The 12,884-nt window shown below is 45.4% G+C and overlaps 1 protein-coding gene across 1 annotated transcript in view; it reads left to right on the plus strand.

Annotated features, from left to right (window-relative positions):
• Positions 1-12,884, plus strand: part of KALRN (kalirin RhoGEF kinase) — a 609,954-nt gene that overhangs the window by 437,404 nt on the left and 159,666 nt on the right. The window contains exons 29-33 of the mRNA XM_029938721.1: positions 3,039-3,150; positions 4,874-5,064; positions 5,502-5,603; positions 6,904-7,046; positions 10,036-10,138. Of these exons, the coding sequence (XP_029794581.1) occupies positions 3,039-3,150; positions 4,874-5,064; positions 5,502-5,603; positions 6,904-7,046; positions 10,036-10,138 (651 nt within the window). The remainder of the gene's footprint in view (positions 1-3,038; positions 3,151-4,873; positions 5,065-5,501; positions 5,604-6,903; positions 7,047-10,035; positions 10,139-12,884) is intronic.

A 12,884-nucleotide genomic window follows, 5' to 3' on the forward strand; every position in this document is an offset into this window, starting at 1 on the left:
ACACTCAAGTCATCCAGCCCTGCAGAAATGGCTTAGAGAGTTACAGCACGGCATCATGCCCTTGGCCTTTATTGAGAACTCATGTGAGAAGTAACAATGTGCAGAACATTTTGCTGTTTTGGCAGAATTGCTTTTGAAGATGTCATCTTTGTTTTTTAAAGTTCTTTATATAAAGACTTACAGGAATTCTCATAAGATCTCAGAGTGGGTATGGGTGTTCTCTCCTAAATAATTGGTTTACTCTCTACCTTTAAACCATGAGAGCTTTTACCTCCTTCTTTGCCTTTGACTATCAGATAATTAGCATTGAGTCCTGTTACGATTAGTGTGCTGCTACTTCCACTCCTACTGTATTGCTGCTGGTTTCTCCTTAGCCCAGATTTCTGTGTGTCATTATCTTCTCCTTCCCTATCCTAATGCTTGATCCTTTAAAATGATTTTTTTTTGTACCAGAAGATTTTTTAAAATCATTTTTGTGGTTATTAAATTTAAATATCCCAAAGCTTTTCAGGAATTGGTGGGGTTGTGGATTAAAAAGTAAAACAAAATAAAGCTCGCCCATTTACACTTGCCAATGCAAATCAAGTAAAATCCAGTTCAGGGCACCTGGGTGGCCCAGTTGGTTAAGCATCCGATTTTGGCTCGGGTCATAAGGGCTCACCTTGTGAGTTCAAGCCCCGTGTCAGGCTCTGTGCTGAGAGCTCAGAGCCTGGACTGCTTCAGATTCTGTGTACCCCTCGCTCTCTGCCCCTCCCTCACTCATCCTCTGTCTCTCTCTCCTTCAAAAAATAAACAATAAAAAACTTTAAAAAAAAAAGTAGCATCCAGTTCTAAAAGGAATATAGCTTTCCAGCTCTCCCTTTTAATCCACAGGGCTGAAGTTCCCAGGATAATTTTGTGACACAGATAAGAGAGGAAAGTGGAGGATGGACAGGCCGCTCTGTGTTTTGCTTTAAGTGATGGGTGGGTGGCCTCTGGGCGTTCACTCTGAAACTGGGTGTTTTAGGAAGAGATGACTGTGCAGGTAGCTGAGAAGGAAAAAAAAAATGAAGTAGTGGGAATTTATGTAAAAGATATAAAAAGACATACTAAGATAGTTTTGACCTCTTATAAAGGCACTGGTAGCAGAGTACTGCTGAGTAAAAGAAAAATAGTTTGCTGAGCTTTTACTATAAGTAAACAGTATGAGATTTGTTTTCTCATTAAAGACAGTTTTATTCCAAATAAATTGACATTTAATTATCAGCATCCTCTGGGATTCCTCACTTTGGGTGTTGCATGAAAGTAAAAACTATCTGTCAGTTAGTGTTCAATATTCTCCATGTAAATCTGCCACAGATGTCCTTTGAAGTCTAAATTAAATTGGAGCTTCTCTTTAATGAGTATAGCAAGGATCTAAGGGGAACTTGCCAGCTTTGGTGGTTGATTGGTGGACTTGCCACACTGCTTTGGGGGATTAAACCGATTGGAGTTTTCTATTGCACACTGAAGCATACATTCCTTATTTGTCTCTTATCCTTCTGCCTAGAAATTCCTTTGAGGATATATGGGAAACAAGGTCAGGAGAGTTAAAATTAGGGAAGAATTGGGGAGAGTCAGAGAACTTCAGGTTGGAAGAAGTAATTGCAGCTTTCTGAACAATGGTACTGAACATTATAAGTGACTGGGACCAAGGACGAGCTGAGAACTGATCACTTCTGCCTCCCCAACATGCTTGAGTCAGTTCACCTCTCCTTTGGACAGTCAAAGCTCCCTTCTTCATGTGGGATTGTATCCAAGATGACACAAAGGATTGGATTTTCATGTCAGATGCTCACCAATCAGATATCTTAATAAATATAAAGCTTTGCTAATAGTTTCAAGGATAGAAATAATCCCAAGGCACAGACAAAGCAGAGAGGAGTCCAAAACCATCAATACCTCTAAGTCCTTTCTTGGAGCATCAGGACGTATTATGGCCCAGACTAACATACAGACTTGCTAAATGGTGTATGTTGTGCCATATCGTTTACCCTGAAGAGAGCCATTTTGGTTATGAAACATACTCATTATTTACTTAGATAGTTGTATAGTATATATGATATCTTACAGGGAGCCATGCCCCTAAAGCCACAGATTCCAGATTTGTTTACCATAAGAAGTCCTAGACAAAACAGATATATCCCACTAAAAGCATTCCATAGATAAGGACTCTCCTGCTAACTACTACATTATCCAGGAGGTCTGACATGTTTACAGGCTTTGATCTGGTCAACTTCTTTCTTTCCTGGAAGTGCATCTCTACCCATCCGCCCATCCTCTGCCTTCACCATCCCTACAGAAGGAGAGAGTGTGGATTGCAGAGCTGTTGCTTAACTGTTTCCTTCCAATGTCAAAATGAACAAAATACAGTAACCCTCATAGGAAAAATGAAAGCCAACATTCCTCTGGTTTGGACAAAATCACTCCAAATGGTCCTTATAAATTTTAAGATAGTTGAAAATTATCTTTTCTCCATCAGCCAGATACTATATGTCTTTTATGGTGATAATAATGACCTAGTCTTCAATGAGGAAGTAAGAGAGGGCATGCTCTGGGAAACCTCAATGTAGTGGGCGTCATGGGGGAGATGGGGTTGACCTGGTGGGTGGATTCTAGATGTAAGATTTAAAAGGACTTGTCCAGAATCCCATCTACTAGTCCCAAGTTATGAACTCCTGATTTATATGATCTAAAAATATGTTATAACTCTGAAACATATATAATGTCTATGAGCCCAGGTTGCTCCCAGTGTGGTGGGAAGTCAGCACTTAGGGAACAGAGGTACGTAAATAAATGTGGTGCTAGAAATAGATGTCTACCGCTCAGTCTAGCAAAAGAATATATAGTGGTTGAATCCTTTGGAGATAACCCTCCATCCCACCCACTTTTCTTATAGCTTAAAGGAAACCATTACAGGGAATGATGTTGATCTGCAGTCATGTTCATGGATTAGGTGGTGGGAGGGGTGGGGAAGGTGGGACAAATGACTCTAATTGTGTCTGGACTTTTTCCCCCAGGAACTTTTAACTTGCTGTGAAGAAGGGAAGGGAGAGCTCAAGGATGGCCTGGAGGTGATGCTCAGTGTCCCAAAGAAAGCCAATGATGCCATGCATGTCAGCATGCTGGAAGGTAGCTGTCCTCCCAGCCTTCCTGGGGGAGCCTCCTCCTTTCCTAAGACGAGGGAGTTGGTGTTATGGGAAGGAAGTGGCATGAAGTCAGGCAAGGGGCAGGGCTGGAAAAGAGGAGAAATAGCAAGTTGTTACATAGGTCCTCAGGAGATGTGAGAGGAGCTCCACAGGGGCCAATTCAACCAATCCCTGCCTCCAGGTAGGACCAGACCTCAACTGTTTCAGGTATGTGGACAACTCAGTGCATGTGAGGTCGTCCAGGACACACCATCACCCTTATTATTAATGTGCTAGAGCCCTGACCCACAGCAGTCCTGTTCATGTGCAATAGCATTTGCATTGCATTTGTCATCAGAATGAGTAGAAGCCCTGCATGCATATGGACACACACCCAAGGTCTTTAGCCTTATGTTCTTTTTTTCCTATTGTAATAAAATATACATAACATAAAATTTACCATTCTAACTTTTAAATATACAGGTCAGTGGCATTGAGTATATTCACATTGATGAGCAACCATCTTTACACTCTTCCTAGGAGGTGAGAAAAGTCCAGCCAGATAGACTTATAGGACTTCACTAATGTACATTTAATCCACTGGAATCATGTTCTTGGGACCCAGAAACCTGGTAGATTGAGACTCCAGTAAAGTGGGATGGAAATTGTTGGATGAGTTCAGACTCAACATCCCAGTCTGGCCTGGCAAACAGATGTTAAGGGAGATCAATGTACTCTGTTGTAAATATGCAAAGCTGTGGGCTGTTCTTTTGTCCTCTGGGCTCCATCTCCCACCATCACCTTCCCTCTCACCTCCCGCACCTCCAACCTTGAGCTGGTCTCACTACTTCCTGGGCCACCCTGAGCATAGGAAGTTTTAATTCTTCATATAGTGGAGCCCTGGTTACCTTCTCCAGACTAAACACTAACCATCTGAACATATTCCTGCTGCCACAGTTCTCTGCCCCCTTTTCTGTTTACACTCCATCCCCATCCCCACCCCTGGGTATCCTCCTCTGTAAGCACCCTTCTCCAGCCTGTCCCTGACCTGTATTCTGGATCCAGTTACTCCAATTATGTGGACCAGCAGCAAAAACAATGGGAGCTTGTCAAAAGAGCAAATTTCTGGGCTCCACCCCACAGCTACTGAATCCCAGTATTCGAGGGACAGGAGTGGGTAGGAATCTGTGTTTTGACAAGCTCTGCAGAAGGGAGATTCTTACGCACGCTAAGTTTCAGAACCCCTGTTCAAACTTAAAGTGGAATAAATATAACTGTTGAAGGCTTGTCCACCCCACTGGACAGGAACCATCAAAGGGGAAGAGTCCTGGGAATGGACTATAAGAAATACAGCAACAATAAATAAAGTGGAGTCGAGGGCACTCCATCAGGCAGTCCTCAACCCCACTCAGCTCTGAGTCCAAGTCCATGGGGAGCTGTAGAGGAAGAAGGTGACATGGAGATTGCCCTTGTAGGAAGTCCCAGGCTTTTGAGAAGATCCCACTGATACTGGTTATGTGTAGGACACCGGTGCAGGAAGTGGGATCTGATTACAATTCCCTAGAGCTATCTACTCAAGTGTTTAGGAGTCTCAGGAATCAGATAGAGAAAGTAATGTGGAAACCGAGGGCTCACAGTCAGTGAGACCTTTCCAAGGGGGGAGTGGACCATGGCACCCAGACAGGGCACTAGAGAAACTCCACAAGATGGAAACGGGTGTCTTTCAGGGTTCGACGAGAACCTGGATGTGCAGGGAGAGCTGATTCTCCAGGATGCCTTCCAAGTGTGGGACCCAAAGTCGCTGATCCGGAAGGGGCGAGAGCGGCACTTGTTCCTCTTTGAGATCTCCTTGGTTTTTAGCAAGGAGATCAAAGACTCTTCAGGACACACGAAATATGTTTACAAGAACAAGCTACTGGTAGGTGGGGTGGGTGGGGTAAGACAGTCTCCCTATTGTCATAGAGCCCTTGGGCAGGAAGTGCTCTTGAACACTCAGCTCATCTCTCCCCTGGCGCCACACCAAAACCATCCTGGACACATGAAAAAAACCTCCTATTTGGAAAGCTGCCCCCTCAACTCCCATTTCTGCATTTTAGAGTTATTCCATCGTTCTTCTTGACGTCTGCTTTTAGCGCCTCCCTCTCCACCCTCCCTCCCTGCTACCTGCTAATCAGGCAGGTGCTTGTAGATCCTTTCAGCCAGGGTTGAGGAGAAGCTTCAGTCTGTTGAAGTTTGATTGACAGAAGCCCCTCCCTCGGTCCTCTCCTCTTTGTCACCTTTCCCTTCCCACCCCACCCCTAAGTTTCCCCACTGCCCTCCCCTTCCCCGCCTCTCATAGGCATTTCCTGTCTACAGACCTCAGAGCTGGGTGTGACCGAGCACGTAGAAGGTGATCCCTGCAAATTCGCCTTGTGGTCTGGGCGCACCCCCTCCTCAGACAATAAAACAGTGCTGAAAGTAAGTACCGCCCTCCACTGGGGCTGAGCACTAGCCGAGGGTAGGGGCAGGAGGAGGGCAGAGGGCGGGGCACATGATTCCTGAAAGCTGGGACCTAAAGACTCCACTGGGAAGGGCAGTATCACAGGGGCATTAAAAAGCAAGTTCTATCATGGACGTAGACTTGAAATCTCAAGGACCTGTGTTCCCCTAAGTCCATCACCTCAAACGAACGTGGAGGAGGGAGGCAGGGAGTAGCCTGCTGGGCTTCCTCAGCAGGGGCCACCTAGATATGTTCCGTCCATATGTTTCCTTCAAGGGCAAGGACAAATGACCTTTTGACAAAACCAACCTTGAGTTGTTCCATGTCCGTTCAATACTTTTTTCTGAACACCTAGAAGGTATTTTGCTCAGTGCTGCTTGTAGCTACATATTACAGACCTTGTCCTCTGGAAACTCATATCCTAGAAGCTCTAGTAAATCACACTAGCATGGGAATTCTGTTGATTGAAAGGAGTACTAAGAAAGGGCCTTTCTCCAGATGACGGCCTTAAGGAGTCATTCCAGCTCTCCAGAGCACATGCAGCCTGGGAATGTGCTTGTGGTAACGTACGTCTGACCACCCTGCAGATGGGGTGCCCACCAGTCAGTTGCTTATCTGTCACCAAGGAAAAGATGGTCCATTCCTGACAAATGTTTCACACTTGTTCACTCGGAATTGCCTGCCTAACTACCACTTACCATGAGACAGAATTACCTGAAAAAAAATCCACAAAGACAAATGGGATAGTCATGAAATGGTAGAAGTGCCTTCAATTGACATGCATACCAGGCTAAAAACCAGCATTGACCTTCAGTCAGCATAAGCCTATGTAGTCATACTAGGAGTTGAACGTGCTGACATAGATCCATACCACTTGACAAATAGCCACTGCCTTCAGATGCCCCTTGTTACCCCTCCAGAGCTCCCCAGAGTTTCCAGCATCTGGTAACTAGTGTGTTCATCCCTGGCCCAATGGGGGACCTCCATAGAGCTCCCACCCCAGGGAGCATTGGTATTGGTTAGTGCCACATGGAGTATTAAATACTTTGAAAATCACCCCTGTACAAGTCTTCATTGAGTCTTGAGGTTAGAGCCCCATTCTAGGAGTTGCAGAAGTGTGTCCCTGGGATTGAAGAGTCATTTGTGCAAAATTGAGAAATGAACTCCTCAAACATTTGGTGTCCTTAAAAATAATGGGTTAAGGAGAAGGATTGAGAACTGTGTTCAGCAGGGCAAAGGGAGTGGAGGTGTTTACTGTTTCTCTCTGTGGCACCCCAGGCCTCCAACATAGAGACCAAGCAGGAGTGGATCAAGAACATTCGAGAGGTGATTCAAGAGAGGATCATCCACCTGAAAGGAGCTTTAAAAGAGCCAATTCAACTCCCCAAAACACCAGCCAAACAGAGGAACAATAGTAAGAGGTAACCAGCATCTCTCCCCCCAGCACTGCCTCACATCCTCCGGGAGCGGGAATGGGGTTGCCCTCTGCTCCCACAGAGGTGATATGGTCTGTGGTTGGCACCGTTCTCTGTGAAGTCGTATCTCAGATGAGCAATCTCCTCTTTAACCATCTCACCAGTTACTGTCAGTTGAATTAAGCAAGGCTTCATTGAGCATATCGTATTTCAGAGACACTCTGCAGGGTGCTCTGAGAAGAGAAGGGGAAGGTGCATGGTGAGTTTTTTCCCTCGAGAACCATCTAACAGTTGTATCTCACATACAGAATGGCTAGACTAGAAGAACTGGTGCTGCCGATGGGGACAGCAAATGCTGTAAAAATTCATTCAGAGAGGCCTTTAGATGAGCACCTGAGAGGAGTGTCCAGGGAAGGCTTTGGGAGGGGAGGAGGCCGTAAGCGAACTACATAGGACAGTAAACGAGTTATGCGCACTGTAATGGGTGGGGGATGGTATGGTGGGGTTATCACTGCAGCTCTTGTGTGACCCCCGAGTCCTCACCTTCATTTATCTGAGATAAGCAGGGTTACTGGGTAGAGGGGGGCTGATTTTTTGTATCTTTATCTCTCTGGGCCCTCCTGAATCCCAGTTGCCCTACACGGGTGGAAGACTTCCTAAGTGTTCCTTTCTCGAGTCTCCATGTGACAGTCACCTACAATGACTCTTTTAGAGGGTACTTCAAAAGAAAGCATTCAAAACCATCATGCTAACTCTGCAATGAAACAAAACAAAATGGAGTTCTAGTGATAGTCATTGATGGCAACAGGCTCTCCTTTCCTCTCCTATTCATGAACAGGGTAAATCTCAGGGGTTTTGTTGACCTTGTGGTGCCAACAAGGATACATGGACTGAGGACCTGGGGGTAGCAGCATTAGTACAAAGGGAGGTAGTAGCCAAAAGAAGGGTGTGACTAAGGTAGGGAGAGACACCTCCACAGGGCAGAAGCCCCAAGACCTACATGGCCAGAATAAGGTCACTGCTCAGTGCTGGAAGGACAAATTATGCCTGTGTTGGAGGAGGAATTGTTTGTATTTCAGTTACCTGCATCCAGAGTCCAGGAACAGGGTAGACTTACTTTAGCACTAGCGGTGGAACTGGCTGTAGGAGGCCCCTACTTTAATATAGAAGAGTAGAAATGTTATGAACTGAATGTCCAGGAGCATGCAGGAAAGGATATTCAGGTGAGGCTGGCTCAAGTTTCCCTATGAAAGCACCCCTTTTTCCTACAGTAGCAGAGCTTGAGCATCTCTAGAACATGAGGTGGACATATCTTAGAAATGCCTCCCACATTTTCTCTGTCATTGTCCTGAAATAAGAGGGTGAAAAGCCTTGGCAGATTCTGCAGAGGACAGTCAGGCTGTCTGTAACTTCATTAGCTTGGCTCCTAAGATATGGGGACAGAGTTTGCGGAGGAGTGAGTTGGCTTGGAGAACACCGCCTGCTCTCCTGGATGGGCCCCCGCCTCCCTCAGAACTGGCTGCATCTGCAGTGGACCAGAAGGGCCCACGATGGGCCAGAATGGTGGGAAGCGCAAAGTACAGCCAACTCTCAACTCTGTGCACGTGGTGGGGAGCAGCGGCCCAGATATCTAAAACAGCAGATGATCTACAAGTCCTTTATTCCTGGTTTTGAAATGCATCATGTACTTTCATCTTACAGCAGATTTTCCTTCCTACGAATGTGTGGCTTACATTATTAAAATAAGTTGGCATTTCTCAGCCCCGCAAGTGGCAGTGAGAAAGCAGTTGACCTAAAAGTATTCTGAACAAGAGAAGGCACTTTTTTAATGACTGGAAGATACTGCACCCGCATGCACACTCATGTCCACATATACCAGATCGTAATTGTCTAGACTCTGTGAGGCGGCTTCAGCATATGGGGCATTTTGCCCAGGTGGTATCATCCTTAGGCAGCAAGTCCCTGATGCTATTACTTCTCCATAAGTAGCATCAGGGGAGTAATTTCCATAAGTCCCCATGGGAAGAGCTGGTTTTTTATGAGCTAATTTTTCCAAGTCCTGGTCCACACCTCCTTCAGTCTTTCCTGACACTAATCATTCAGCCTCATCAGTTCCCAGGCATCTAATCCCCCTTTGCCCTGGCCATGCATTCAGTGTAGGACTGAGACATAATTCTTAAGCTGGAGAATTGAAGGGATACATAAGTGGGACAGCTACATGGTCCAGTGGCCCAGGAAGGGCTCCATAAGCCAGGAGTGCACTCAAGAGTGCACAGCTCACTCAAAAAGCTGCTGTGGAATCTATGATCTTTGAGATGATGCCTTGGCCTTCTGTGTTAATAAGAAGTCATCATAAAATGGCACAAGAGCAACAGGACCCATCAAACTGAAGGAAATAATCTTTTCCTCCATACACAGGAGTTGAGCATCCAACATCAGGAATTCCCGAAAGATTATCTCCCCTGGAGGAAATATGTCATTTTCTTAAGCAGAAGAAATATAAGTCAAAATATCTGATCAGTTCTCTTTTCTTTATAGGCCAGCTGTAAACTAATCCCCACCCTCCTACAGCTTGCAGAAAAACTACTTAAATACCTTAAACTCTGGAGTTGTCAGAGATGACCCAGTCAGCTGGATAGAAGCCTTGGTTCTAAGTAGGATACAGCTCTTCCCACTGCCTATTATAGACCCACTCCCAGTAAAAAATAAATAAATAATGGCTTCCTCTGTACCATGGCCAGAGGAGTTATGGGGGGAAGTGGATCATTCTGTGTTCAGTTATCAGCACAGGGATTGTGTGTTTAAGTGCAAGAGGTGACATCTTCAAAAATCACATAGGACTGGTCCCTTTAGTGGGATAGTTTTAGACAAATCCCTGTTCGGAAGTGCTGAGGCTCTGCTCTGCCAGCACAGCTGGAAATCCTTGTGTGCTCTAAACCCACAGTGGTTCCCCCCACCCCCACCCCTGTTTTTTTTTTTTCTCTTCTTCCTGCAGGGATGGAGTGGAGGATGTTGACAGCCAGGGGGATGGAAGCAGCCAGCCAGACACCATCTCCATTGCCTCTAGGACCTCTCAGAATACAGTGGACAGTGACAAGGTAGGACAGTGTCCCAACCTTCCTTCCCCCAAGACTTCTTGTTGGCTTATCCACCCCTGGAGAGTTACCCTCAGAGGAACTTCTCCCACTATGGAGCCCAGCCTCAGGAGCCTTTTGTCTCTTTGTACCAGCCAAAGTAGAAAGAGCAGGGCTGGAGGAGCTATGACGTAGTGTGGAGATGTTGTCTGAGGGCACAGAAGACCAGGTGATCAGCCAGCCCTCTCACAGTGCTGTGAGAGTTTAGCAGAAGGAGCAAGATTGAAGGGTGAGTGGGTCTAGGCCTCCTGTCCTCTAGAGATGTCCCACCTGGGCTGTCTGCGTGGCTGTGCTTCGTGGGAAGCTAGACCTCAGGCGGCTGGGATAGTTTCCTGAGGCCTTAGTGGCTATGACTGGCTCCTATTTATAATGATTGAATGGGATCATCTAAAGTTAGACGAAGACCAATGATTTGGTAAATGACCACAGAGATGCTGTTTGGTAAGGGCCTCCTCTCCAAAGGGGCTCCAGTGGAAATGATGCCTTCCTCGGGCCAGAGTATCAGGGATCAGTTCCTGAAGCACAGAGGACCAAGACATGGTGGTGTGTGAAGCAGCTTGGAGGGATGTAGTAGTCTTGGGAGAAAGCCTGGTCACTTGTTCTAGTATGGTTTGGAGCAAGTAAGCAGAAGTTAGTAGCTCTGGAGGGCAGTGAAAGAAAGGAGACTATAGTAGAGACCCTGTATTTGTTCAAGTGAAGAGAAGAATTCAGCTGTCTCAATTTGCAGCAGGAACAGGAAGATTTTTGACTCTAACCCTACAATCATTCACTTACCTTAAGGTGTTAGAGTATGAAATTCTCTTTTGCTGCATATTAGCGATTTTATAAATGAAGGTATGGATTTCCAAAGACTACTTGGCCCTAGTCTATGAAGACCCAATATGTTGGCCTAGTCCTTCAGCCTCAGGCAACAGGCTGTCTCCTTGCTTCATTTTTTTTCTAAGTTACATGTTTTTTTTTTTTTAAGATGATCTGCATTCATTAGGATTTTTCCTAATTTTTTTTTCTTACTGGGGGAAAAAAAAGACTATGCCCCAAACTTTCCAAGATTATGATGCTAAAACACACTCTAGGTTAGTATTCAAGGACATTCAAGCTAATTCTGTCTGATGTCCTGCCTACAAGTTTCTAAGCCATTTTTGACTATCAAAGTGGATGGAAAATTGTTTTTTCCCACTTGTAAAAACATACAAAGAAAACTTCCTGTACTTCCCTTTCTCCTCTGATGTTGTTTAGAAATGTAACCTAGAATATCCCATGAATGAATGTTTCTTTTTGAACAGTCAGTGGGTGGGAAGCAAACTGCAATGCTTCCCATGTGCAGAGAGAGCCTGTTAGTCCAGGGGGTCCATCCCTTCCAGCTGCTACCCCGCCCTCCCACAGCCCTGACCTAGACACGAGGCCATTTGTCTTGTCTTGAGCTCCAGCCATTCCTTGTCTTCTGGCAAGGTAAGTGAGGCTAGATTAGACACTTCTGATGGCAGGCGTGTCACTGTTAATGAGAAATCTTGGGTACTTACGTGTTATTCTACAAATAAGGAAACTGAGGCCCAGAAAGATTGAGTGACTCAACCAAGAAAGTTCTAGTCATTAGTAGAAAAGCTGGAACTAGAACCTAAATCATTCTGCCTCAGTTATGTTTTTCCCTCACTCTCAAAGCCAAGGCGTTGTAGCCGAATGCTAAGATTAACTCAGCTGGTCGGCCTTCCTGCACATTCCACAAAAACATTAGTCACATATTCGTGAAAAAGCACCCACCATGTGCCACGCTCTGTGCTGGATACTGTAGAGCAATGTGGACTATTTGTTGAATGTGAATCCTTCTTTGTGTAATTTTCATTTGGTGTGTGTCTCTATAGCCAGGCCTTTAAGCCCTGATGAGGGCAAGGTTGTCTGTCTGCTTCACTGCTGTCCTGGGCCCACAGCACACATGGATGCTCGGGAAAGACTTGTGGAATGAATGAACAGAAGGAACATAGTTCCTGATCTCAGGAAATTCCAGAATTGAGAGGCAGCTAAAAAAGCTGGTCTGATAACAGCCAATATACAAACATGGTATTTTTAAGTGTACTAAAGAAGCCAAGAAGTTCCCTTACCTCCAGGCGGAAAGCATTAGTCAGCTGGTGAACCTGGCCTGTTGGGAACAGGAATCCCCAAATCCCTTCTCAGGCCCTGGGAGCATGGGCAGCAGGTCTGGAGATCATGAGAGATTCTGTGTTCTGTACCTGACACCTGAAAAATTACCTAGGAATAGTCAGACTCTCAGAATAAAATAGAGGGCCTGTCTGTGACCATGTGCTATAATTTAGAATGTTCTTACTCTTCTAACACAGAACAGTGATAACAGGACAGCCATAGGCCCTCCTTCACCTACACTCCCTTTCATCCAGAAAACCATTAAGTGGTACCTTTGAATTCATAGACGTTATCAACAGTGTTAAGCCTTCCCCTGACTGTACCAGAAGACCAGAAAACTAGTCTTGTTGATTTCCAAGTGGTCAGGTGAATGGACTCTGAAAAACAACAAGGTAACCAAATGGACTGATTCAGCTAAATTGAATCATACTCAACAGGGTAGCTGTGAGTCACCACACAGGAATCAGGATCATTTTAACAATGGGTTTCTAGAAAAGGCCCCAGTCTTCCTTTTCTGATCCAGAGGAATTAGAATATGGCCCTGCTATATTGGGTAGATGAGGAAACCATACCC

Source organism: Suricata suricatta, chromosome 5, assembly GCF_006229205.1.
Source record: "Suricata suricatta isolate VVHF042 chromosome 5, meerkat_22Aug2017_6uvM2_HiC, whole genome shotgun sequence".
Taxonomy (NCBI): domain Eukaryota; kingdom Metazoa; phylum Chordata; class Mammalia; order Carnivora; family Herpestidae; genus Suricata; species Suricata suricatta.